Source organism: Parasteatoda tepidariorum, chromosome 1, assembly GCF_982258835.1.
Source record: "Parasteatoda tepidariorum strain Cologne lab strain chromosome 1, Ptep-v5.0, whole genome shotgun sequence".
In the NCBI taxonomy this organism is placed as follows: Eukaryota; Metazoa; Arthropoda; class Arachnida; order Araneae; family Theridiidae; genus Parasteatoda; species Parasteatoda tepidariorum.
Window position 1 is genome coordinate 101,926,497 of NC_141755.1, and position 27,898 is coordinate 101,954,394.

The 27,898-nt window shown below is 28.8% G+C and overlaps 1 protein-coding gene across 1 annotated transcript; it reads left to right on the forward strand.

Annotated features, from left to right (window-relative positions):
- On the forward strand, positions 1-27,898 carry Pdhb (Pyruvate dehydrogenase E1 beta subunit). The gene is made up of 11 exons (XM_016052235.4): positions 1-394; positions 2,305-2,352; positions 4,353-4,460; positions 5,399-5,461; positions 6,750-6,785; positions 8,188-8,295; positions 12,040-12,217; positions 20,321-20,431; positions 21,836-21,927; positions 23,651-23,792; positions 26,674-27,898. Exons 1-11 carry the CDS (start codon positions 326-328, stop codon positions 26,817-26,819), a joined length of 1,101 nt encoding a protein of 366 aa, XP_015907721.1. The 5' UTR covers positions 1-325; the 3' UTR covers positions 26,820-27,898.

A 27,898-nucleotide genomic window follows, 5' to 3' on the forward strand; every position in this document is an offset into this window, starting at 1 on the left:
ACACCTAGCGCTATCTGTGCTTAGCTTTACACGGTCAACCATCCTTAATTTTTTGATGCATTTCATAATATTTAATTGAAAAAAAATTACTAATAACCCAGAATTTAATAAACATCATTATATCATTTCATGTTTAGGAACTGAATAATAATTCAACCATTTTATTATTTCAATTTAAGTGATTTTTCTCAACATTCAAACAGCAGACGATGTTTCGTATTAATTTGTCTCTAACTTTTAAAAAGATGGCAATACTTTTAGAGGTTATCGAAAGAGAAACATCAGCAGCAGAAATATCATTTGAACTGTAAATTTTTCTGTCACCATGGGTTTATTTAATAAATTATTTAGTGATCTAATTAAAAATTCAATAAAAGGTACACAAGTTGTGAAGGTAATCTACCTGCTATTACAAAAGCTGAGCTATTACAGAGCATTTAAAAATTTTACATTTTGTGTACTTTATTGACATTTTACTTAAATATTTTTAAAGTTTATATTTCATTATTGTTTTCTAATATTTATTTAGAAAGGAATGCTTCACATTATCTTTATTGTAAATACATCATTCTTTTCAATCCTTTTATTTGTACCGGGGCCATAGCATGCGAAAAAAAATATGGGACGGCATTTGTTATTTTTTCAATTTGCAATTAATTACACAATAATATTCTTTCAATTTAATATAAATTTATATTCTGTAATTTTTATAATTCTATTATTACTAAATGATTACATTTTCGAAATGCCTGCTTCTGATATTTGCTAATAGCTACAATTCATGTTTATCAATCCGGTATTTAAATTTTGCAGGCTAGATTTACAAAAGTTTCTGATACTGTATATATTTAAGTCATTGATTAAAACAAAAAACTTGTTAAAATATGTTTTATCGTTGGATGTAACAAAAATTAAATGACTTGCATGTTCATCTAATGTATTAAAAAAAAGTTTCAATTAATCACTAAAATTTGAAAATTAAAAATTAATGTAAACTTAATGCTTATAACTAAAATAAAAATTTGATGCTTTAAAAATATTTCAAAATTTATATCTAATATTAGGAAGAAAAGAAAGCTAAGTGCTAAAACTAAACTAAAATACTAATAATCTAAAAAAAAGGGATATAATTTTTTAACATTTAAGAAATTTAAAAATAATTAGGTACTTTTCAATGAATAGCAAGAAGAAAGCAAAACAAACTAGTTAGTAACTAAATTATAAATGTAATCACTAAATTTAAAACAAGGGAAAAAAAAGGCAGATTTCTAAACTTCTTTTTAAAAATATCATATACTTAAGATTATGATTTACAGAGAGAAGGGGCAACAAACAATATTACAATTTTCAATTTTGTTTAAATTTGACATTAATTTAAATTTAATTTTGAGAAAATTATTGGCAAGGAAAATTAAGTAACTAAAATATATAAACACATAAGATTTTAAAATCTAAAAATCAACATTAAAGTAATGATAGGGCAATATATATTATTTTTTTAAAGTCTATTTTAACGAATTCAGTGGATAAAATTACGAAATTAAGGAATAATTAACTAATGAATTTTAATTTAAATCTGAAATATTTTTATTCGCAAAAAAAATAATAAATGAGTAAAAAAACTAATCTAACAAGTTAAGATTATTTTATATTAATTAAAAGGAAAGCAATCAAAATTGTGATAGCATGTCTTCGGATCATCTTCTGGGATATTTCCCAGATTCCAGCACTCATTGTGCTACTCTAGTTTGACGCAAATTAAGTATCTACATACTGTATGTTTACTAGAAATTTTTTTATTCTCTTCTAGGCATACTTTTAAAGCATGTTAATAGAAAAGGTCTGCATAAAAAGTATTAATTTTTAAAGACTAGTGATTATGTATTATTTAAATATGCACTGTAAAGAGTTCTGTCCAGGTATAATGCGCATAAAAAATCTTTAGGTATTTAGATTCAAATTGTTTTTGTAAAGGAATAACATTTTTGCTGTTATGAATAAATTTAGTTCCAAATAAATTTTGCGTGAATAAAGGTCTTGGTTGTGTTTTTTGTTAATTATTTTAAACCAAATTTAAAACTATGTATAAATATATTAGTCTATATTTGTATGCTTTTAAGAAATTATTAAAGAACTTTTATTTCTGAAAACAGGGATTTTTTATTCAACTTTTTTTAAAAACATGTTTGAACAAATAAATTATTTTAATTTTAGAATAATATAATTTTTTTCTGAAAAATATAATTTTAACTGTAGTTTGATCCTGCCATTTAAACTAATATGAACTACTTTCCAACTTTTTAGATTCATCGAGTTTCACAATTTTCTACTAGTAGCCATAGAAATGCTCAGGTAAAAATTACTTTAATATCACATATTGTTAGTAATTATATTATTATCATGCACAGATCAATATTATCAAAATCATAAATTTAGAATAGAAAAATAATTCCAAGAGTGTGTGTATTGTATTAAAAAGTTTTACTTCTTTTATATATTAAAATATTTTAATAGTTGTCTGTTTCCATTTGGTTCAGAATTAATTATATATTTATTGATTGTTATTTTGAGAGTTTGACTTTAAATATCTATTTAGTCTAAGGAATCATAGATTAGTGACTGCTGAAGCATTGTTTTCTGCCAAAATGTGTCTAATTTTTTTCTTACTTATATTTGTGTATTTCTAGAAAAAAGTTGATTAAATCAAGTTTGAGTACATGGCATTGGCATAAGGTATTTCAATTTTATTAGAGGTGGTGGACTTTATCAATCAGCTTTCTGCTTTAGGATCTTTTTGAGTTATTAAATTATATCAATTTAGGGGCTGATTCTGGGATATTACTATCCTAGCATCAATATCATAAACTGCTGAAATAAATGTGATTTTGAAAATATTTGCATTTCTTATAACTACTTGCATTGAAGGGATCTGCTATGAAATCATTATGTGATTTAATCGACAATTTTCACAGAAATAAAAAAGATATTTATGGTTTGCATCACAGAAGTGGAAAAGATTGTTATAAATCTATGCATTGAATATAAATTATGCATTAAGTATCAAACACTTAATGCATTGCTGTGAGGCTTAAGTCGACTGTTTTTTTAAGTCTACCTGTGACTTACTTATCAGCTCAAATGGTTAATAAATTTAATTTCACCATCCTCGAAGTTCCTATTCCTGACAGCAATGCAGTAAAATATTTTCCAGAGTTCTTTGAATTTTTTATTTTTTATCGTCAACAATGCTCCTAAGCCACTGATCTAGATTTCTGGAAATCATTTCATTTTGTGAAATTATAATAATTTAGTTAATGACTTTTCTAGCATTCAATTTGCTCTAAATGTTATGGAAATTTTACATGTTTCAATACCTATAGTTATCACCCTTACGCCAATCTTTGCATTTCTTTGTTTCCTTCTTTCACTCTGTGTTCTTATCCTGAAAAAGGTACTTCATTATTAATTATAATTCCCTGCAGATCACTGAAGCCAAGCATCACTGGCTGTGGTCAGTGTGTGGGTGACCACTTTGATCAGCCTGCGAAGGGTTCGAGGGTATGCGGTATTGGTCCACATTTAACTTTTTTACCGTAAAATGCTCAACTTCCCGCTCAGGTCGTCAGGCTACCAAAGTGGGGGTGTCATTCTCTCTGTAGAGGATCAAAATTGTGATGGCATGTCTTTGGATCATCCTCAAGGATGTTTCTCGGACCGTCGCCAATAGCCCATTGTGCAGCTCTAGTGTGACGTAAATAAGCTACAACAAGAATCATTATTAATGTTGCCATTGGTCTACCAGCTACTATATTTTTAGCTTTTTAATTTTGACTTTAATATTTGGAAGGAAAAATTCATCTGGGAATTGAGCTCAAATGATATCCCCTATCTGATTACCTATGTTATCGAACTTTTTCCCTTATTTTGGCTAGTCATTTCTCCTACTCAGTATTTCACAGGATTATTTGTAATTTCAAGTAGTTATTTAATTACAACATACTTTGAAATTAACGTAGATATTCATTCTGTAGAATTTTTATTGTGATAGTTCTTTCAAAATTTTTTATTTTATTAAGGTAACATACATTTTGTGATAAGTTTTCCAATTGTAAATATTGGATTTTTTTTGTACAGATGTATTGAAAAAATTTCAAATTTGGAAACGAAAAAATTAGGAAGGAGAGCTACAAATATTTTTACTGAGTATTTTGACTACTTTTGTTGGTTACAAGCATTTTTCCAATTCTTGATGATAATGCACTTCATAAGTCTTTTCACATTGTTTAACTTTATTTGCTAGTGATTAAGCCCAAATTAATTTATGATTCTTATGTATGTTCATGTGTTAAAAGGTGACAGTGAGAGATGCTCTCAATGCAGCCATGGATGAAGAAATGGAGAAAGATGAAAGGGTGTTCTTGCTGGGAGAAGAAGTTGCTATGTACGATGGTGCTTATAAGGTATGATTTTAAAGTCATGAGTTATTTTTTTGCTCATCTTTTGATCTATGTCATTTTAATTTTAAAAAGAAGTTAAATACATGTTTTTGAGAGACTGATGCATTCTGACCACATTTACAGAACTCTGTGATGAAACTTTATGTGCCTTAAAACAATTTTAATTATCAATATTTTAATCCTTACATAGGTTTAATAAATTTTTTATTTAATTTTTGGTTTCGAACTTTTTTTTTTTAATACAAGAATGCCTCATGCTTATTTTATCAAATATGCTTTAATTTTTTTTTATTATGGCATTTGTTTTGAAAACATAAAAATATATTCTTAGGATATTAAGGCTTTAAGAACTTTTAATATTGTTACAAATTTTGAAGAAAATGTTTTGATAGATCTATGGTACTGTTGAGCTGTAGACTGTAAGACTTTCAATTCCACAGATTTTAGGTGAATGTATATCGCATGTAGTCAGTGGGTCTTTGCACTTTTGAGGTTCAAACTCAGGACCAAAGGCTGATATTTTAACCACTGAGCTACCACAGACCAATAAATTCTTAGTTTATCAAGTTATACAATATAAAGCAAAAATAATGGACATAATTAATTTCTATTTTTAGTATGGTTGTATGTACAGTAGTAATAAAACTTAATGTTTTGCAAAATTATTAAATTCATAACATTGTGATTATTATGTGGTGCTTTATTCAGTTATTGTGTTAATCTGCATTTTTTATTGTCTAAATCCCTTGTAAATTCTGCCGATGTCAAATCGGCCATTTCATTTGAATTTATCTCAGAACTTCAGTAATATTTTTAATTTAATATGCCATGATTTGAATAATGAGGAAAGATAATAAATAGTAGCTACTTTAAATTCAATTGATTATTGTATTTAATTAGCATTAAATAAGCAATAATTATTTTTATTACTTTTTTTCCAGGTCAGTCGTGGTTTATGGAAAAAATATGGAGATAAAAGAGTGATAGATACCCCTATAACAGAAGTAAGTTAATAAAAAAAAAATCACAATTTAAATTTTTTAGAATTTTTTTCTTCTCTTATTAGATTTATTTATGGCCAGATTAGATCCCCAGAACCAGCTGCAATGTTATTTGATTGATAAGTTCTTTATGCTTGATTTAAAATTATAAATTTCTTTTTTAAGTCTTTTAGCTGTAACTAAAAAAAAGTTTGATCATGTCATAATTAAACTTGAAAGTAAATTAAATTAGTGTGATTTTAAATAAGTTTAGAGTGATTTTAAAAAATGTTTTAAGAGATTAACATCTAAGCAATCTTTTTCTGTAATATGTTTCTTCAGTTGCAATTCTTTTGTAATATGCTTAAGCAAGCTTTCTTTTGCAATATACTTTTAATGCTTAAGGTGAATGTATTAAATTAAGAAGAAATAATACAAATTAGTATGTTTTTTTATTGAATGAGGTTTTTAATTTTTTGAAGTGTATATTTGTCTTTCTTCATTATAAAAAAAGAAAATTTTGAATTTAGTTAGTGCTTACATTTATTAAAGAAAGCTTTCAGATTTTCGCTCATTACCAGATTTTTTATAGCATAAGCATTCAAAAGACTGGGGAAGATTTGAAAAAAAATATTTTGTAATTTTTACAATTATTTTGTTATTATAATAAGTTTATTTATTACTCTAAATATATTTTCTAATTTTCTTACATTAGGTCATTTAGAAGCTCTCATAATAAAGGAAAATATTTAAGATGATAAATCTTTCTACATTCTTAGGAAATATTTTGTTATATCTTAAAATGTTTACTTATTTGATCATACATTTTTATAATAAAATAGAAATGGTTCATCAGCATCTAACCATTTTAATTTTAAGAATAAATAGACATTCAGTATTTTTTGGAAAATATGCTTTGTAAGATGTAGTCTTTATCCAAATTTATTCATGATTTGTTTTCAAATCAAATTTTTTTTCACTTAATCTGATTAACTCTTATGTAGCTTTAACTTAATTATCGGAAATTTTGAACGTGAAAAAATTATAGAGACCATAAGGATAATTTAAATCGGCATTGTTATTTACCAACATTATGCTGCATATTGTTTTTCAGGTACTTAAATGTTCAGCCATTAGAAATATCTTAAGTTTTTTTATGTACCTAATTTATTATGAAGAATGTTATATTAATAAGTGAAATGGTGATATGATTGTTTAAATGTGGTTAATGTTTTAGTTTGTATTGATGTAAGTATGCAAAAATGTCTATTCTACCTTTTCCTAATTTTTTTTCTAAATTATTATTTTGCAGATAGGATTTGCTGGTATTGCAGTTGGAGCTTCTCTGGTGAGTGTGTGAATATATTTTCTCTAATAATTAAAATGTGATATGTGCTAAGGTGAACCTAAAATTTTTACTTTTTTCATTCACTTTTAATATTATATTTTTCCTGCCACTGCTTGGTTCTTAAAAGTGATAGATGTATGAAATAACTTTTTAGATGGAGTGATATTTTTTTTCTACAGTTGAATTGATAATACAGTGGAACCTCGATCCATCATACTGCATAATTTATTTTCTCGCATGTATGGTCAGGGGAATGTTGGGCATGAATGTTTGTTCAGCAAAACATTGAAAGATCTATGAAACTTTTAAAATTTCATTATTCAGTCCATTAATAAGGTGCTATGTTTGATTTGTAATGAAATCATGGCTGTTCTCAATGAATAAAACATGGACTCTCATTATGAAGCAATACATGTCATTATGAAGCAATACATACACAACAAATATCAAGACTCCTCTTTGTTTGAATTTTGTAAGAGTCTTCCTCTGGTACAATTTTATAATTGGCATAAATTTGCCCATGAGCTGTTTTCCGTCTTTGGTACTACTTTGTTGTGGGAGAAAACATTCATATTCTCCAGAATAGAATAGACAGACACAAGGAATGCTAAGTGATGAACATCTTAAATTTGTTTTATAAATGATGTTAGAAATTTTTTTTTTACAACTGCAAGGTATTGTCAGTGGAAAATTGCAATTACATAAATCTCGTTGGTGTGTTTTACAAGTGATCATTTATCATTAAGCTTTACCTTGCAAGTTAATAAAACTGGATTAGCATTATTCTGTTTTTTTTTTTTAAACTCAACTTATCACAACAACAATAATAACAGGCTATTATCTGTCACAGACTAGACTGGTGACATTTACTGGCCTGATTTGGCTCTCGGGGTGTGCTTGGAGACCCCTGTTCTATATTTATAGCTTACTATTTAGTCTTTTTATACTTTGGCTCTTTATTTCAATAATCTCTGCTTTTTCTAAATTTGATTTTTTCTTGCATTAAATAAAATTTTTTCTATTTCGATGTGACATCAATTACACAAAAATTTATTCGTGATTAAAATAAATACTGAAAGACATTTTATTGTCTCATTCATTAGTTCACTGATATGTTACAATAGTTTAGTTAATATATTGTAATTTTAACAGATCTAATTCAAAGAGAACTCTGACATTGAAAGCATTACATAAGTAGAAGTAAAATAATTTTATTAATGTTAATGTAATAATGCGCAATAATATTATATGGTATATTTGAAAGAAAAAAAAAGACATTGAAATTTATGAAATTGGATTATGAATTTTAAATTCTTACATTAATATTTGATAATTGATAATATTTGATAATTCTTACATTAATATTTGAATTGATAATTCACTATGCTTTGTATTTTTTCAGGCAGGCTTGCGACCCATTTGTGAATTTATGACTTTCAATTTTTCAATGCAAGCTATAGACCATATTATAAATTCTGCAGCTAAAACATTTTCTATGTCTGCTGGTATGGTAAGTCAGATAGATTTAAACTAGCAAAAGTTTTTAACTTTTAAGTAGTTTTTCCTTATTTTATCTTTTGATTTGATGACATGATTAATAATATTGAAGATTATAAAATTTTGATTGAAACAAAAATTTGAATAAAGTCATGAGCAACATTCTCAGATTTGTTTGGTGACTTGTCTGGCAGGTTTTCAGATGTTGCATACTTGATTGCACAGTTTGCCAATTTGTACTTGGATGCATATTTGAGTGTTGATTTTGAGTTTCATACCTTAAATATTCCTCTTAAAAAATTTTTTTGGCAAATTTTTTAGTTTTTTTTTTCTTCCTCCATACATGGAGATGATAAACTTCTGTAAATATATGAGTGAGTGTATGAAAGACGACCGTTATATATGACAATCCTTTTACTTCCGTTACTTGTAACAAAAGTAAAAGTAAAAACTATGTACTTAGTTACTTTTTAAATTTAGTACTTTCACTTGTTTTTCCATACTTTTTGGGAGAAAAAGTCCAAGCATTTGTTATGATAATGTAAACCTTCATCTATGAAAAGGTACTCCAACATAAAAGTGAGTTAACATGTCTTATATACTAGTGAATTGAATTATATTATTATAGTGGTCGATACACTACAGTACTCCCCCACCAGAATTATATCTGTGATAGAATTCGATGAAAGGATACCACTAGTTGATTCATTGCAGTTTTGTGAGAAGCTGAAAAAGCAGTATTAAGATCACCGTACTTTTTGAGTGCTGATTGTGAGAGCTGTATTAAGTTCAGGGTTGTGGTTGCTCTTGTGATGCCTTTAGCACTCGAGTATATACGTTGTGTGTGGTTGAGACTGAGAAGCAACAGCATGAGGACAATATCGCTGTCGCAAATAGCAAGTCAACTGTTCCATATGAACCATCCATCAAAGTAAACATGTTCAAATCGTAGTGGCGAGGTAGGCATGTTCACATGACGTCCGGGTCACCAATGTGGGGACAGTAATTATTGATAACGTCAGCATCCATCTAAGAAAAGGTACTCCAACATAGAATCGAGCTAACATGTCTTATATACTTGGGAATCGGAATTGTATTACTGTAGTGGCAGATATACTGAAAATTAATAACAGATAAAAGTTGCATGTTTAAAAGATGTATGCAGCTCCTGTCTTTACATTTTAAATTTAGAAAAAAGAATTTTTTTCTCTATTTGATCCTAAAAAGCAACGATGACTGCAGATATATCTTTATTAAATTATTTAAATATATTTTGTTGAATTAAGTCTTACCCAATGTGTTTCTATCTGTCAGATATGTTAAAATTTGCTTCAATAGAAAGAACAAAAAAAAAAAAAAAAAGAATCATTCGCTTCCCCCTCCCTTAAAATCAAATGAATTAAAAATTATATTTTGTAATTTTTTTTAAATATTCATTGGTAAAAATTTTTTGTGATAGTAATTTTTAGAAATTAATTTATAACAAAATTTTTTAATTTTATTTTAAATTTAATGCTGTAAACAATTTATGGATGTGCATTTTGTGAAATACCAATGCAACTGTAAAACAATTTTTTTTATTTGCTTATACTGTATTTAGTTTAGAGTATAAATTTTTTTTTTTTACTATAAGTAAAAATAACATTAAAAAACTGAACTTTATACTAACAACCTTTGGTTTAATAGATTTGAACAAATTAATGAAATTGTATTTGAACATTTAGGATAACAAAAATAAAAGTATTTTTTAAAATTAAAAAAAAAAAAAAAATATATATAAATGATTTTTGAAATATTTTGATGAATTTTTCTCTGTTTGCAATCTCTCTCTGAAAATATTTCTATGGATATCTTCATTACTAGTTCATCATGAATGTTGGTGATTTAATCATTTAATTTGACTCAAAATTTGTTTTAATTAAAATTTAATACATTTTAAATTAAAATTATATTTTTTTCTTACATTTTTTTAATGACATTTTAGGTTACTTTGACTTTGCCATTTCTTTGAAATGTACTTTAAAATTATTACTTTTTTTGTTTTGTACTTGTACTTCGTACTCGTTACCTTTTTAAATCAAAACTTTTTACTATTTTCCCCATTACTTTTGCCTAAAGTACTTGTACTTTTGCTAGTAGTTTTTAAAAATAGTGTTCCCATGTATGGTGACCATGCATCCTGAATCTACCCTTTTAAGCATTAGTCCCGTTTTTTTTTCTTTTCAGAATTTATTGCTGCAAGCTTTCCTTCGTCAAAAACACCGGTTTCCCCAATGTTATTCAATGGGAGAGTAGTGTGTGGCTGGGTAATTTTGGTACTTTTACCCCCAGGCCTCAGCTATTTGAGGGTTAAAGGAAATTAATTACTATTGTTCTAACACTGATAATAAATGTGGCTGCTTGTGAAATAAAGCGAGCTTTGTTTGGGGATGAGCATTTGATCCATTTTGTTTTTCAAAGAACTCCATTTTAATCTCAATACCAATTGTGATATGAATTTTAGAAATGCTGAAAAATTGTGGAAATAAAAATATTGAATAAATGAATTACTTTATTATTTTTTTTAATGAATTACTTTAATACTTTTTTTTAAAAAAATAATTAGGCTCTAAATTTGTCAGAAAAAAGTTAGAAGTTATGTGTTTAGCAATGTGTTTTGGCTCAATTAATCAATTGTATTAAAATTTTTATCTTGTGTAACTAATATGTTATATAATCTGTGATATATGGTGATAGTAATTAAGAAATTTAATCTCTTCTTAGGAGTTAACTCTTTGATTTTAAATGTCTTCACTCTAAAACTAGTTAAAGAGTGAAATGACTCTCTGGAGGAGTGTAGGATAATCAGCCTCTATACATAACCCCTGTTGCAGAATTTTTATGGGCTTTCTGCGACATATCTCTCTAATACTGCGAAATACTTTTAAAAACAACAAATATACATGTTACTAATTTAAAGTAGCAGAAGCATCAATTTAAAAAAAAAAATTCAGATCAAATCAATTTTTTAAAATTTAATTTGTAATACTTTTTTTTATTCTAATATTATGGGCAATATTCTCACATTTTGTGGGGGGGGGGAAAACACAGTAATTATTTTCGTTTTTGCATTTTGTAAATTATAACATAAAAAATAAATCGTGAAATCCTTTTAGCAGTAACTACCGAAAATCGGCATGAATCGATGTCGAATTGATGGCAAAATCGGGCAAATCAGACTATTCAAAAGAGGTTACTAAATGCTTTTGTAATAAATGATATCGTATTTAAAATATCGGATTTTAAAACCTATGTGGAAATCAATAGTAATAACTGCATAAAAAAAATAAAACGAAAATTTCTGCAGAAAATAAAATAAAATTTTTTACTTCATTATTCTTTATTTTTTTTATTATTCTCAAATGAGAACAAAAAAATCACTAGCATTTTTTTTAGTCATCGGATGCAGGAGAAAGGCATCTTTTGAATGTAATTATGAAGAAACGATAAAATCTTTCAAAAATTTCTGCAGGAAAGAAACAAATTTTTTACTTCCCGAAGGAAAAATCTTTTTGTTAGAACTCTTTAACATTCTGCGATAATGTCGCCGTGTCACCACGATTCTGCCATGGGGTAGATAACAATGATAAACGTAATAACGAAGAAAGAATGGTTTTAAGAAAAATATTGATTGTGGATTATTTGTTTTAAACAAGATTTGCATTGATTTTTTTGGAAAAAAAAAACTAAGTAGTAAGGGAATTGAATTTTTTTTTAGATTAATGTACCAATAGTTTTCCGTGGTCCTAATGGAGCTGCCCAAGGTGTTGCTGCCCAACATTCACAATGTTTTGCTGCATGGTATTCCAATTGTCCTGGTCTGAAAGTAATATCACCCTACAGTTCTGAAGACTGTAAAGGATTGCTCAAAAGTGCTATAAGAGATCCCGACCCAGGTATGAAGTCTTTAAGAAATTTACTTTTATAAATTCTGTGATTTTTTTTAAAAATCCATTAAAGGGACAGCGGCCATGGCTCAGGGGATAGAGCATTTGTCTTCCAATGAGGTGAACCGGGTTCGATCCCAGAGATGGCTGATCGATACGAATTCTGCATCCGGCTTGCACGGACCACAGTGCTGACGTGGAATATCCTCAGTGGATCATAGCTTAAAGTCCCCTTCCCATCAGGCTAACCATGTGAGGTTTTCGTGGTCTTCCTCTCCATGTAACGCAAATGCAGGTTGGTTCCGTCAAAAAGTCCTCCACGAAGGCAAATTTCTCCTTATATACGAGCCAGGAGTTTCGTTGTGTTCTGGATTGGGCTCAGAAAGACAAGGCTACAAAGTTGATCATTAGTAGTCGTAAACCCGAAAATTGGGTCGGCTGTTCAACTATGGTTACAATCCGGGGCCCTTTATCTCGAACGCATTAAGAAATATGAAAACGCATGTTGCAAGTACCTTCTCAGCATTTCCTTGTTAGCGCATACACAGTGTTGCCACTCCACAGGGAGAACAGGAAAACCTGGAGAATATGGGGAATTTAAAAATCATCTATAATAACAGGGATAATGCAGGGAATTTTCAGTTTTTCTTTACGAACTGGGAAAATGCAGGGAATTTTATTCCCTATTTTCTTCTTTTAAAAGTGGATATGGAATATTTGAGGATGATATTTCAGCTATATTAAACTATTTCATTTAGGTACTATAGCATTATTTATTTTAAGTATGTTAAGCTGTTCCTTATTTAAGTTTTTCCACCTATTAAAACGAGCATAGCTAGACTAAAATTAATCACTGGAAAGCACAGTGATTGTTTGTTTACTCTTAATCTATTGCAGATAATATGTACAGGAAAAACACAGGTTTTTTCCAGATTTGAGTGGTGCAGCGTTATAAGAGTTAGCTCACTTTTCTTCAGAATGATTTCATTTATATATATATTTTTTAATGTTTAAAATGATCTGCCAAAATTAATGTTGAGTTACATTTTTATTTTTATTAGTTAATATATATTAAATTCATCTACAGTAAGACCCCGCTTAACGCATAGGATACGTTCCATCAAAGTAGAGCGTAATGCGAAACAGCGCTAAACGAGGCTATCTTAACATGTAAATAATGGGGTTTGGGGAAGATGGATAGAAAATTGGTTAGGTATTAAATTTAATACTTATGTTTTTTTTAATAAAAATAAAACCTCAGATCATTCAGTCTATTTTGTGTTTCCAATTTTCTGCCTTTTTTTCAAGAAGGCATCTAATGTAGTTTGTGTTTTCCTTTTGGGTTCTGTTAGAAGTTGTTGATAAGTAGATTTTGGATCATTTTCAACAAATTGGTCCATAATTTAAGTTGTAGTGATCAAACTCCTTTTTACAAACGCCATCGAAAGTTCTTTTTGATCTTCTTCGAAATCACTACAATCAATATTTTTGTTTTCTTCTTGTGCAGTTAATTCCTTGAGCTCATCATTAGAAAGACTAGCTGCTGTTTCTTGAACTATTTCTTCTACGTCTTCCACATTTACCTCATCTAAACCGGTTTGTTTTGCTAATTCCACTATTTCATCTATATCAACAGAGTGTCCAATGTCTTCGATCTTACTTAAATCTGGCCAAATATTCTTCCATACTCCTTTCAAAGATTTTTCTGTTATCTCATTCCAAGAAAGGTTTATGTTTTCTGAAGCATTCATGATATTGTAGTTTTTACAAAATTCTCTTATTGATTGCTTCTCTTCTCCGTCTATTTTGTCAAACATCTGCTTCAAAGTTCGCCGCAAGTAATAAGCCTAAAAATTGGATATAACGCCTTGGTCCATTGGTTGGATTAAGGCAGTTGTGTTAGGTGGCAAAAAACTACTTCGACTGGAATGCATGTTGTTAAGTCTGATAAATTTGTTGGGTGGCTTGGAGCATTATCAATTAATAGTAGTGCTCTTTGTTCAAGTTTTTTAATTTCGCAGTAACGTTTAACAGACGGGCAGAAATGTTCAGTAAAGGAATTCTGGAACATTTTCATAGTTATCCATGATTTTTTATTAGACTCCCAAATTAAAGGTAAAATTGATTTGGATATGCCTTTCATTGCTCTTGGGTTTTTGGAGTGGTAAACTAGTAGTGGTTTTTTAATTTGAAATCTTCGCTTGCATTACCACCCAGTAGAAGTGCTAAGCGATTTTTTGCGGCTTTAAATCCTGGTGCTCGCTTCTCTTCACGGGATAGAAATGTTCTTTTGGCATTCTTTTTCAATTCCTTGTTAAATTATTGTTTTTAATGTAGCTGGGAATTCAGCCGCCACTTTCGTATCGCCACTTGCTGTTTCTCCTGTAATCTTTATGTTGTGAAGATTATTTCGATGTTTAAATCTATTAAACCATCCTCGACTAGCAACGAAAGTTTCACTAATGTCACTTGCCTCAACTTGAATGTAATTAAGAATTCTTCTAGCTTTTTCCATTATGATAGATTGGCTTAATGGCATATTGCGTTCAATTTCGTGGTCAATCCATATAGACAGTCGTTTTTCCATTTCCTCTATAATGTTATTTCTAGAACGGGTAATTCTAGTTGCAGAGCTCGACGTAGTTGCAGTTGCCGATGACAGTATCTTTTCTTTATTCTTAATTATTGTCCTTATTGTTGAAGTTGACAAATTCAATGCAGCACTAATTTGAGATTGACATTCACCAGAATCTAATCTTCTAATCACTTGCATTTTAGTTTCCAGTGAAATGCTTTTTCTGGTTGCTTTCTTTTCTTGTTTTTCATTATCACCCATGATAAAAACTAAAGATCATAATATTTGTCACTGTATCAATCGTTATAGTATTATATAAATTTATATGTACTTACAATAATGTCAACAAATGTTTCGAATGATAAAAGTGCTTCCGTACAGCACCGTACCAAACAAGAAACACAACTACACTGTTTCGGATATGTTATATACATATACGGGGAATCCCCGGGTTGAAATAAAAGAGCGCTAAACCGAAACAGCGCTAAATGAAACAGCGTTAAGCGGGGTCTTACTATACCTGTATTTTTATCAAATTTAAGATTATTATTCTGACCGTACATTTTTTTATAGCAAAAAAGATTTTATTTTTAAACATATTTTTTTCTTTTACATTATGTATTTCTTTTTTGAGATCATCTTTTTCTCCGTACTTAATTCTAAAAATACCATATTGTTGCTTGCTTTGAATTTTCTTTGAATTTTTTTGAATAATTTTTTGCTCTACTGAAAATTCTAAGTTTTTTGGTATGGAAATTTTGAAGGATGAAAACGGAATTAGTTTATCTTAAACTTAGGATATTTAATTATTAATTACCAATATATGACCTAAATAATATATGAAAACTAATCTTTCTCTACTTAAAAGGTGAAGGTAGATGTTTTAATCCAACAGATAATTTAGTCAATCAGACGGATTATCAGAAATTATTGATTAACTTTCATAATTGACAAACAGAGTATGTTGCTATCTTTCTTTTGTAAGCAGTTTTTTATTGCAATTTAATAAATGTCCTGAGAAAAGGCATTACATTTTGGCTGAAAAGGTTTTGAAATATTCTATTAAAATTATATTCTGTTGTTAGAAAGATGAAGTTTTGCTTTATGATTAAGAATTGTGATTTTTTTTTCTTTGTTGAAGAATTTTGCAGATGCAAGCTAGGGAAATGTTGGAGGAGGTAAATCCTTTTCCCGGTGTGTAAATATATTAGGTAATTCTGTGACCTTGTGAAAAATCAAACAACACAACACACAACATGTAAAGCTGAACTATTTGCTGTTGCTGAAACAGAAAGAGTATTAAAATGGATTATAAGTAAAATTAATTGTAAACATTTTATAAATGCTCAAACTAAAAAAATTTCTGTTAATCAAGCATCCATTGACTGATTAAATAATGTTGTGTCTATGACATAGCCGAATCAAATGTTTCCATGCGTCTTGATTACTGCTTCTGAGATTTGCTTGATATTATCGTCATAAAGGTCTATCAATGACGGCAAGACTCCTTTTTCTCTCAGATAAGCACTCATTGCTGGACACTCAAAGATGTGGCATGGCGTCAGGTGCGTATCTGGGCAGTTTTCACAATTCCTGTATACTTTCCTGCCCTCTCTGTCGATCTTTATGCCCCTGTGGTGATTGGTTCTCAGCCTGGCTATAGTTTTTGTTGTGGATCTATCTGCATTTATATTACAAATCATGTCTTTAGTTGGAATTGGTTTTTCTCTCAGTTTAGATTTAGCAATTGCATTTGCATCTTGGATGAGGACGTTACAGTCATTAATGTTGAGATTTCTGGCATCCTTGGCTAATTTATATGCATTTTCATTGCCTGCAATATCAACGTGTGCTGGTATCCACTGAAGAGTACAGGTTCTGTTTAAGTCCTGAAGATCATGAAGATTTGAAATGATTTCTTGGGTGATAGAAGAGTCCCATTTTAAAATTGCTTGGAGGGCAGCCTTCGAATCGCAGAAGATAACAAGGCCCTTTGCTTGCTCAGAGGTGGGAAGGGCTTCATACATATTAAGGGCCTCCAAATTGCCCGTAGCTAGCAGGCGAAGTTAGAGGCTATAGCGCCTACTCCAAATTTACCTTGTTTAGGGGAATTACTTAAAGTAGTTAAAAACACCTCGGAGCCTCCATTTGTGATAGTTTTATCAGAGGAACCATCTGTATATGCATGTACAAAGTTCTCTTTTGGAATCTGTTCAATTGTCTTGAGTCCTTTTTCTTTAATGATATCATTGTTTTCATTTTTATTGCCTGGCTGCAAGAGGTCAGTGTGGATATTTGTGTTCAGTTGAAGCCTTTTGTGGAAGATTGGTTCTTGTAGAATGACATATTTGTTGTGCTCAAGGCCTACGCTTGCTCTGATATCTCTACCATATTGCATGGGTGAAAATTTTTTCAGTCTTATCTTGGCATTTCATTCTTCGAAGGTAATGTGCGAAATATGTTCAGGTACGCGACTTCGCGCTTTGTTGGTGAACTTTATCATATTTATGCTTCTTCTCTTTTGAAGACTTTCTAGACCACACTCTCTGATTATCTTGCCATTGTTGGTGGAAGACACTGCACCGGTTATTATCTTTGCTGCTCTTGCTTGTACGCTTTCCAACTTGTTTAGGGTGGTATCAGAGATTAAATAATGGTAAATCATCAAATAAAATTAGACATATAAATGTGAAAATTGATTTTCTTACAGATATGAGTGATGATAAAATTTTTAAAGACAGTGTATTAAAATACTAATATTATTATTTCTGATCTTTTAACAGAAGTTGTTACATTTGATAAATTGAAATTTTCTTTGAAAAAAATATGCTTATTTTAAAATTAATTTAATTTGCTTATTAAATATTTTTTTTTTAATATTTTGATATATATTATTGTTTTCCGGATAGTAAACCCTTTTTGCAGGAGAGGAATGTTGTATTAAATGATGCTATTAATGTTTTTCTATTTATTGATGGTGCTTTTTGTGTTTTCAATTGATGGTGTTTTGCAACTCGATAACAAATGCTACTTTGTTCTTGGTTCACTTTTAGTCAACAGCGAATTTTGCTACATGTTTGTTATATTAAACTAAATTTTTACAGTAATAATCTCTATTTGGCTAGTGCTTGTAGACAAATATGGATTTATGAAGATAATACTGTAGATGTTCTATAAAGTATACTCTTTATTCTACTATCGGTGATATAACCAAACCATATGAGGCAAAATACAGCTGGTCTTTTCTATAGCTATGGACATAAATTATATAATGTTTTGTATAAAGAGATAATGGAGTTGTTTATATTTATACATCTTGTTTTTAATTTTATGAATTAAAAAAAAAATGATGAAATTGTCCCATAAAGTAGGAATAAAAATTAAAATAATTTTGCCAATGGTTTAAGGACCAGTAACTAACAGATATTTCTAGTCAGTATACATTTTTACTGATTCGTTTATAGGTGTCTGTATTATTATTATTATTATTTTTTGAAAAAGAAAAATATTTAATAGAGTGTGTTTAAACCATATGAAAAATGTCACAATTAGAATGAAATAAGCTATTTTGTTACAGAAACACAGACCATATTATGAAACCAAATATCAAAAAGCATTCAATCACTTTACATAATTGATATTCCAGGTAACCACGTATAATTATTTTATGGTGGTCCTAGTCCAATTTAAGTGGTCTTGGACAGGGTTCGTAGTTGTGCTGATATTCCTGCTATTTTTTTCCATTCAAAATTTAACATTTAAGTTAACATTTGATTTTAAAAATATTATTTGGATTTTTTGTTTGTTTCTTTTACTAGGAAAGAAATAAGAAAAGTTAGACCTATCAATGTCAAAACCAGTATTTTTTTTTGCACAAGGAAATCTGAAACATGTATTAATTAAAAAGGTGTGTGAAAATGAAACTCTCCTCTTTATGTTGCCTATTCCTCAAAAAGAAAAAAAAATATTCCTCTGTGAAACACATTATTGTTGAATCAAATTTTCCTCTTAAACAACCATCTCAAAAAAGTTTTTATTTTTTTATTTTTAAACCTTTTTTTTATAAGTCAGTCACATGCATTAAAAATCAATCGAAGTTTAGTGATATCTTAAAATAAGTGATATTATGATATTAATATAATTATTTGTTACATTAAGGAATGGAAGTTGAATAAATGGGTAATAATAAATCATTATAAAAAATGATAAAAAAAAAACTGCAAACAATTTTGAAGAAATAAACCTTCCTTTCATATTACATTTTCATATTTTTAAATGAAACACTAACTACACAATCGCTGAATTTCAAAGTATGCCTGAAATTTTTTTAAAAAGTCAATTCATTTTTTAAATAGTGCAAAACAGCTATTCTTAATATAAAAAGGAAAATTTTTCTTTAATGAAAATTATTTAAAAGAAATAAATAAGTTCTATTGTGAAAAGTCTAGATTCATGTAAATGATATCTGGAAAACCATTCAATGATTTAGGTTTTAAATTTGTTTAAATTAAAATGAAAAAATTGAAATTCAGCAATAATTCTATTTGTTTCAAATTATAGTTAATTACTAATTAGTAAGTGTAGTTTATAAGCATTAAAATTTTAACAATCTTATAAGCTACACTTACATTAAGTGTAGTTTATGTATAGTCTAGTTATAGCAATCTTTTTTTTCAACACAGTGCAATAATTTCATTAGCACTCTATCTAGCATAAGTTTTTTAGAATACCATTGATTAAGATAAGGATTATTTCAATTAAAAAGAATTTTGAAATAAATTTTCTGATATGTGAGGATAAGGAGAATTATTTAGCAATTCTGAGCTTGAATAAAATTCATAGGCAAAGACACTTATCCTTTAAATATTTTGTGCCTATAATTAATAGAACTAATTGTTGCAACAGATTATTTTGTTTTAAATCTATTATCCAATCTTATTAATATTTTGTTGTAAGTTTATCGCAAGTTTTTTGTATATCTTTGGTTAGAATGTTTTTTCTAAAATATTTTATTACATAGAGAAATTAAATAACTTATGAGATTTCGAAACAAGATTTGAAAATGAATCATTTGTAAATTCTATCTTTAACTAAACTCAGTGACGCAACAGCCCATAGAGGGCCAAGACCTACACTGCCCATCTCAGTTTTCTTGACCTTGGGCTGTGGGGTGCAGGAGCAGATGTTCCTGTTAGGTGGTCAGCCGAACACAAAACCCCCCAGTGTTTAGTTCCCAAGCATGCTTGGTACTCATTTATCGACCCACTGAAGGGATGAAAGGCCGAGTCAACCTCGTCATTAGTAGAAATGCCATTAGTAGAAAATGTCATTAGTAGAAATGCCATATAAAAAATGTCATATTCTAATTTTGAACCATTAGAAAGCCTGTCTTGGATCAACTGGCTACTGTAAATGTTGCCCCGCAATATTTTTTTCTATTCTATATTTTCTTTGAGTTTAAAAGTTTGCAATTAATAGATGTAATGATGAGTGTTAGCTTTAAGAAGCAAGTTTATTTATTTCAATTTTGCTTTCAGTTGTATTCCTTGAAAATGAGCTGTTATATGGTGTTTCTTTTGAAATGTCTGATGAAGCTATGTCCAAAGATTTTGTTTTGCCGATTGGTAAAGCCAAAGTTGAAAAAAGTGGTAAGTTTTCTAACTTCATTTATTATTTGTTATTAGTAATAAAAAATAAGGTTAATAGCTGACTGAAAGGTATTACTTCTTATTTTTATATCCAATCATTTAAGAATTATGGTGTATCTGGAATACAACTTTAAAACAATGCTTTTACATGCTACTTTTTGTATAAAAATCGACTTTTTTGTTTGATTTGCTTCCAAAATAGTTAATAGTTGAGTTATGGGATTTCATGTTCTCTCCCTCATTTACTCTATTGCTTTTAAAAGGCCTTGTAATGAAAAGCTAAAGAGCTTTGCTTGGGTCTGTCTAGCTTTTTTCGAAAGGTGTCTATTTTGTGAAAATTTAGACATAATTTGTGAAAATTAAAAATTATATTAAAAAATCAACACAAAAATATGGTAAAATAAGAAAATATTTTCTCAAATTGTTACTATAAATAAAAATCATTTATGACTGGTAAGATTTTTTCTCATACATTCAGAAACAATTTTGCTATTGTAAAATTTTGAGCTTAAAAATTTTATCCAAATTTAAAAATCCATAAAAATTATTGTTAAATTTAAACTTGAATTTAATAAAAACATGCATTTAACAGCACTAGCACTAATAGCTATTTTCATTATAACATTTTCAACTAGCTCATACAGAAAAAAAACTTCATAGGGAAAAAAAAATTTCGTAAAAAAATAAGGGTCAGTTTATTTTTTACAATTTTTTAATAATGCAACAAATTTACAATAATGTTTGAATTTCAACTTCCTGTAAAGTTTATAGAGGGAGAGCCTCATTGTTTCATTTTAAAAACTCAGCACAATTCACCCGGTTTTTTTTAGGGGGATACAATAACAAAATTTTAAGAGGCAGAGAGGAGAATCATAGAACTTGCTTTTTTAAAAGTATTTTGTGAAAGTACTGCTAAATAGTAGTAAATTCACCCTGGAAAGACCCCTGATTTGGTGGCCTTGACGTTTAGCATAGGGTGTTGGAGGAGAAAATAGAGATTTGTCTTGATGAAAACATTCAAAGATTTCTAAAACAAAAAAAAAAAATTTTGAGGAAAATTTGTAAAAAAAAATTCCGAAAAAGTAACGATTTCTTCGACATTTTCGTTACAAATACTTGTACTTTTTCCTGAAGAAAGTTATGAAAAAACAAGTAAAACTATTAAATTTAAAAAGTAACAAAGTACATGTAAAAGTACATACTTTTACTTTTGTTACAAGAAATGGAAGTAAAAGTATTGCCATGTCTGATTTTAATAGCATAATTAACTTGCTTTGAAATGTGCTCTTAACTTTGAAGAAAAAACTTTCTACTAATCCCTTTATTTTAAGAGAATGTTTAAATTAACCAAATAAAGCATGTTTAAGAGGAATAGTTGCAAATAATTTAAAGTTTGAATTTTAGGTCAGCACATAACATTGGTGGCACATTCCAAGGCGGTCGGAACTTGCTTAGAAGCAGCAAAAGAATTAACAAGTTCTGGCATAGATTGTGAAGTAAGTTGTAAACATTCCTAATTTTGAAACATATTCTGCTTTGCAATGTTTGTGTTATGTTTTAGCATTGACTAGTCACTGCTGAACTAAAATGTTTGTTTCTAAAATAAAGCGTGTCATTCTGCTTCACTTTAAAAAAAATGTGTACTGGGCACAATTAAATATATTAAATTAATTAGATTATATTAAATAATATATTAATTATTTATATTAAATAATATATTAATTATATTAAATAATAAATAATTATATTATAATAAGTTAATATTATAACAAGAGTGAGTCATAGTTTTTTTATCATGCTATTCTTACAAATATAAGTTATGTGAATGTACAATGAGCCAAAGCAAAACGGACCACCCTAAATTACTTTTAATCTAATGATCAGATCTCCACGTTCTAAGATTCATTCTTAATGGTTGCAAGGGGTGACCTCAAATATACTAATTAATTAGTGTAGATGATATTTTAAGTTACAAAATCGGACACAAAAACGTAATTTTTAGGAATAATCATACCTTTGTTCAACGGATTTAAATTTCTGACTCCTAAAATGTGGGGGGTAGCTGCAATCAGGGAAATATGGCCCCCATAGTTTGTTCAGGAGAGCGATTCAAAATTTAGACCCCTTAATGTTAAATTTACTTTTTGCATATTTCGCCATATCTCGAACGTTTTAAGCGAATTGAAAAATTTCTGAACACACTTATAAAATTCGTTTATCCAAAGATAATCGTGTGCAAGATATAAATTTTAGTATACATTTATTATTTTATTTAATAATATTCGAAAAAACTTCGAATTGTAAGGTATATAATTTTTTACATCATTTTAAAATATGTAATTTTACGTGGCAAACTGTAAAATTTGAGCGAAATAGATTGAAAAATTGAATTTTAAAAATATAACTTCTTTAAAATTCTATTTCTCAGGAAGTATTCAACCTATTTTGCTCAAATTATGTATTTTGCCATGTAAAATTACATACTTTAAAATAATATAAAAAATTATATACTTTACAATTCCAAATTTTTTCCACTATTATTAAGTAAACTAAATTTATTTTTTGCTTAGAATTATCTTTGATGAACGAATTTTATAAGTGCTTGCAAAAATGTTTCAATTCGCTTTAAAAGTTCTCAAAATATATCGAGAGATGAATGCAGAACTGTACTTTTCCTAGCGAGAATACATATTGTAAGTGCATTTGTGTATCTTTCGCTGAATTAATTGTGACTCTTTCAAGCGTTTCAGACCATTTGAGATGGGTAAATGGGTGGCTCTGCTGTATCTGACCACATGGAGAGTTAGGACACGCCTTTTCCAGATAGTACTTCGTTAATCATTGATATTTTGTCTTGAGAATATTCAATTGCTAAAACAAAGAGGCAAAGCTTCATTAGGGGGAAACCAGTTTGATATTTTTGAATAGGTCAGAAGTAAATCAAGATGAAATGCTAAAGTGCAACAATAAGGTTCCCAGTACAAACTTATTGTCTTGTACTTGACCTTCCAAAAAAAGAATCATCATGCGTGCATAAGCTGACCACCTCTTTAATTATCTTCTCTGAGCGTGTATAAGCTTCACATTAAATTCTGCCTGTTCATCTGCAGAGTTATGCAGGAAGAAGATGCATCTTAATTTTGATATCATGTATTGTGGTAGTCTTATTATTAGTACTGGTTTTCATTCAAACCTAAATTGTTTTTTACTTTATTTCAGGTCATTAATTTACGCACCTTGAGGCCTCTCGACGAGCAAAGTATTTTGAATTCTGTTATGAAAACTCATCATTTAATCACCGTCGAACAAGGCTGGCCCCAATGTGGTATTGGATCAGAAATTTGTGCTAGAATAATTGAAAGTGAGTCTGCTCTGGTTGTATTTTTATTTTTAATTGAAGATTATTTTAGTAGCTCTGCACAGCAGCAGTATTCCGTCATTTCATTCTTCCATTGTGAAATTTCTTTTAGGAAGGTTTTGTTTTACGAACAGGATAAGTTTCCTGTTTCCAAATATTTATTAACAGTTTCACAATATGTATTCTGTAATTGAGTAAACAGCTGATTGAATGCAACTATTTATAGTATTTTTGATAAGTTCAATTACCTAATATAGTAACACAGCGTTGAACAGCAACGAGTTAACTTGTCTTTGGACTTACATTATCTATTTAAATTTAGGAATATTCCAAAGTTTATTTTCATTTCATTCCGTCTCATTAAAATTTATTCTTTAAAATGTTTTGCTTTCCTATTTCATTATTAAACAGTAATTGTTGTGACATTTTAATGTGACAGTAATGGACAGTGCCCGACTTAGCCCAATTGGGGTCGGGGGTAGAAACTTCTTTTGGGGCCCCCCTCTGCTTTACTATTTTAGTAACGAAGAACCGAAATTTATGGAAGTATTTAAGTTTTGCGATATGTAAAAATACAGCTTTTCATTGGCCAAATTTCACCATCATAATTGCTAAAATTTAGCTGAATTCCACCCTCTGAATTTACAAAATATAGATTTTTAGTCTTCAAATGATAGATTAATGAAGAAGCTAACATAAAGCTTACGAATTTTACACTGTATTGATATTTTGTTTAACAAAAGTTCAATAATGAAAGAAATGTGAAATAAACTTTTTATTTTATTTGGAACCCCCTTCTGATGCGGGGGCCCAGGGCAACTTCCCCTGCCCTAGTCAGGCTCTGGTAATGCGACATTTCTGTGTAAAATTGCCAGTCAATAAAGTGCTAAGAGATGGACCACTCTACACAGTTTAGCAGTATATATCGATTTCTCCATTTTTTTTCAGAAATCTTTTGAATTGCATCAAACATCTAAAGAGAAAATGGTTCTAGCTTGGAGCAGCATTTTATAATTAATGTAAAAGCTTGATATAATGAGTAGCATATTCATAGTCACTGTCAAAATCCTAATATTAAAGATATAAAATTGCATGTTTATAAAGAGTTAAAACCGTACAATTCTAATAGCCTTCCAATATTGTAAAAAGAAAATTTTTTGAAATACTTTCTTCTACTGTTTAAGTGAGCAATGTTTTACGGAAAAGCTTTAGATAAATGATATTTTTAGTGTGCAATTATAAAGCAATGTGTGTGTAACATTGGTTAAGTTATCTTGTTTTTAACAAAAGAAAGTTCTTCTACTATTTTAAACACGTCCTGCTATATATCTATCATACCCTTTTTGACTAGTTTCTATTAGAATCAGCATTTACTGTTACCTCAAAAGGTACTGCCCTTCATTTCATTTTCTAGCAAAAAATAATTTGGGGGGTTGCTGTTCAAACATTTCAGTCCTTCATGAAATACAGAACTGTGTCATTCAGTCTACAATCTGTAACAAAAGCAGTCTACTCTAGATATGTGTTTATAAATCAACATAGTTCTTCAAAATAAAAGAAAAATAAGGTAAATTTTCTATTTAATATTGTTATTTTGACATTAAATATGTGTATTTGCTTATAACAACAATTCATGTTCTATAATGAATTGTTGTTATGACAGATTTTATTGTGTAGACAGAGGTGCCAGCTATTACAATTTATCTCTAATTATCAGAGATGCCAACTTGCTCTAGACAGCAAATAAATATTTTCGAGTAGTAGTTTATTAATGTGTGATTCTTGGTTTAAAAAATTCCATTTGTTAGGTTTTTATCCTCCACTATTTCTAAATAATTCGAAAGCTTATATAATTCGCCACTTTGTAATAGTTAAGTCTTGTTATATCGTTTAAAAAGTAAGCAAAATTAGTCAAATATTTGCAAATTTTAGTTTGTAGTTGTTTACCGTTTTTTAAATAATTATGGCTCGCCCGGAGCAGTTGGCTTCTCATAATCATTACATTTATATTGTCAAGACAATGATCTTACATTTCAGCAATAAAAATTTTGTGCGATTGAACCGAATTTCAGTAGAATAAGTCTCTCCCTATTTCTTACCGAGAATTATAAAATTTTGTTGTTTGCATTTAATCTACGAAATTTTTTTCTTCTTTTTAAACACTTCTAAAAGCAATAAATATAAGAAACAAAAACCCGATTTGATAGAAAAACAAAATAAAATAAAAGTAAAGTAGTCTCATAATTTCTTCTTCTAACATCATTTCCTCTTCCAGCTAACTATTCTGAAACTTAATATTTCCTTTATTTTTAAATTAAACGAACAAAAGAACTAACTTAAATCTGAAATGCTGTGAGCAAAAATTTTCATTGGTTAAAATAACAAACAAGGAATGATAAAAAGGCAAGTTTTAATTTAAAAAAAAACTACAAAATTGATTGGTAATAAAATTAATTTAATAATGAAGTTTGAGTTGTATAATTTTTAACTTAATACTTTTTATTTAATTTTAAATTTATGCATAATGTTATAAATATACATAATATTTATACATACATATTATTTATACATCTTAAAATTACTCATATTTGATTTATGTAAACACTTAAGTATATATTGATGATTACTTCTGATTACTGACACCTCTGTATATTCTCACATTTGAGAAGCACCATAAAATTGTTTTAGTAACTTTATCCAGTAATTTTAAGAATTTGGCAAACATAGGTTAAGTAACAAACATGTTTATTCTATTTATCATTACTCCGAAGAGAACACAATATTTTCACCCAACAACTTTTAATAAAACAAATGAAAAATTGCCACATTGAAGTTAAATATTTTATTTATTTATTTTTTTGAAAGAATGTTTTAACTCTTACAGGTCCTGCATTTGACTACTTAGACGCCCCTGTTGTTAGAGTAACAGGTGCAGATGTACCCATGCCTTATACAAAGAGCCTTGAACCTCTTGCAATACCCCAGGCACAAGACATCATACTGGCCGTTAAAAAAGTCCTCAATGCTTAACTTCAGAACTAATTGTAGATATTATTATTGACACAATTTTTTTAAAGACTCTGTAAAATACCCAAACCGACCTTATTTTTAGAGAACACTATGATGACGGGACTTTTTTCTTCATATGTATAAAAGACTTTAACGTTATTTCATTCGACATAATTTCTGAGAAAATATTTATTGAAAAAATAAATTGTTAGTCATTTACACCCATCGCTGTTTTTCCCTTATTGTTTAAATTGTTTTCTTTATATGTTGAGAGTTAAATTATCTTCCTATGAAATACGTCTTGTTTTAGAAATACAGTAAAAGCGCTATGTTATGAGTACAGCATTTTACGGCACTTTTCTAAGTCACCGTCAGTATATAAATATTAAACATGTGTTTATGTTGAGTAAATATCTAGGCTTATACCAACAAATTGCTTTTTGTTAAGTAACTTTCTTCGTTTTAAATTAAGAATGCGATAGAAAAAAGTGCAAAATGGAAAATATTTGCTTTCATATATAAGGTATTTCTTTCTGGTATCAATATTTATATTGAGTAAATAACTAGGCTATACCAACAAATTGCTTTTACTTAAATAAGAAATTTTCTGCTGTTTAAATTAGGAAAATTGTACAAAATGTAAAACATTAGCTTTCATATTTCTTTCTGGTATCAATGTAGAAAAGTGACAAACAGGCATCCATTCTGCCACAACATTAACCCTTAATGTTTATAAAGCAAACCTGTGTTCGATCACCATGCCAGTTAATCTTCCAAAAGAAAAGTTCTGCTAATTTTAGGAACAGTGTTGAACACTTCCAGAGAATCCACCCTTTTGTTGATCGCAAGTATCCGTTCTTGATAGTTTGCCTAAACATTCAATGTTATTTATGAATTCAAAAGCTGCTTTTTTTAACATTAAATATGTGCATTTGCTTATAACAGCAATCACATTTGTTATTGTAAATTGTCGCCATAGCAGGCTTTTACTTTATTTGTGATAATGAAGAGTTCCATGGGGGGGGGGGAACGAAATTATTGAAATATATGTTGTAATATATGATTTTTAATTAAATAAAACAATTTTTCTTTTAATAAAA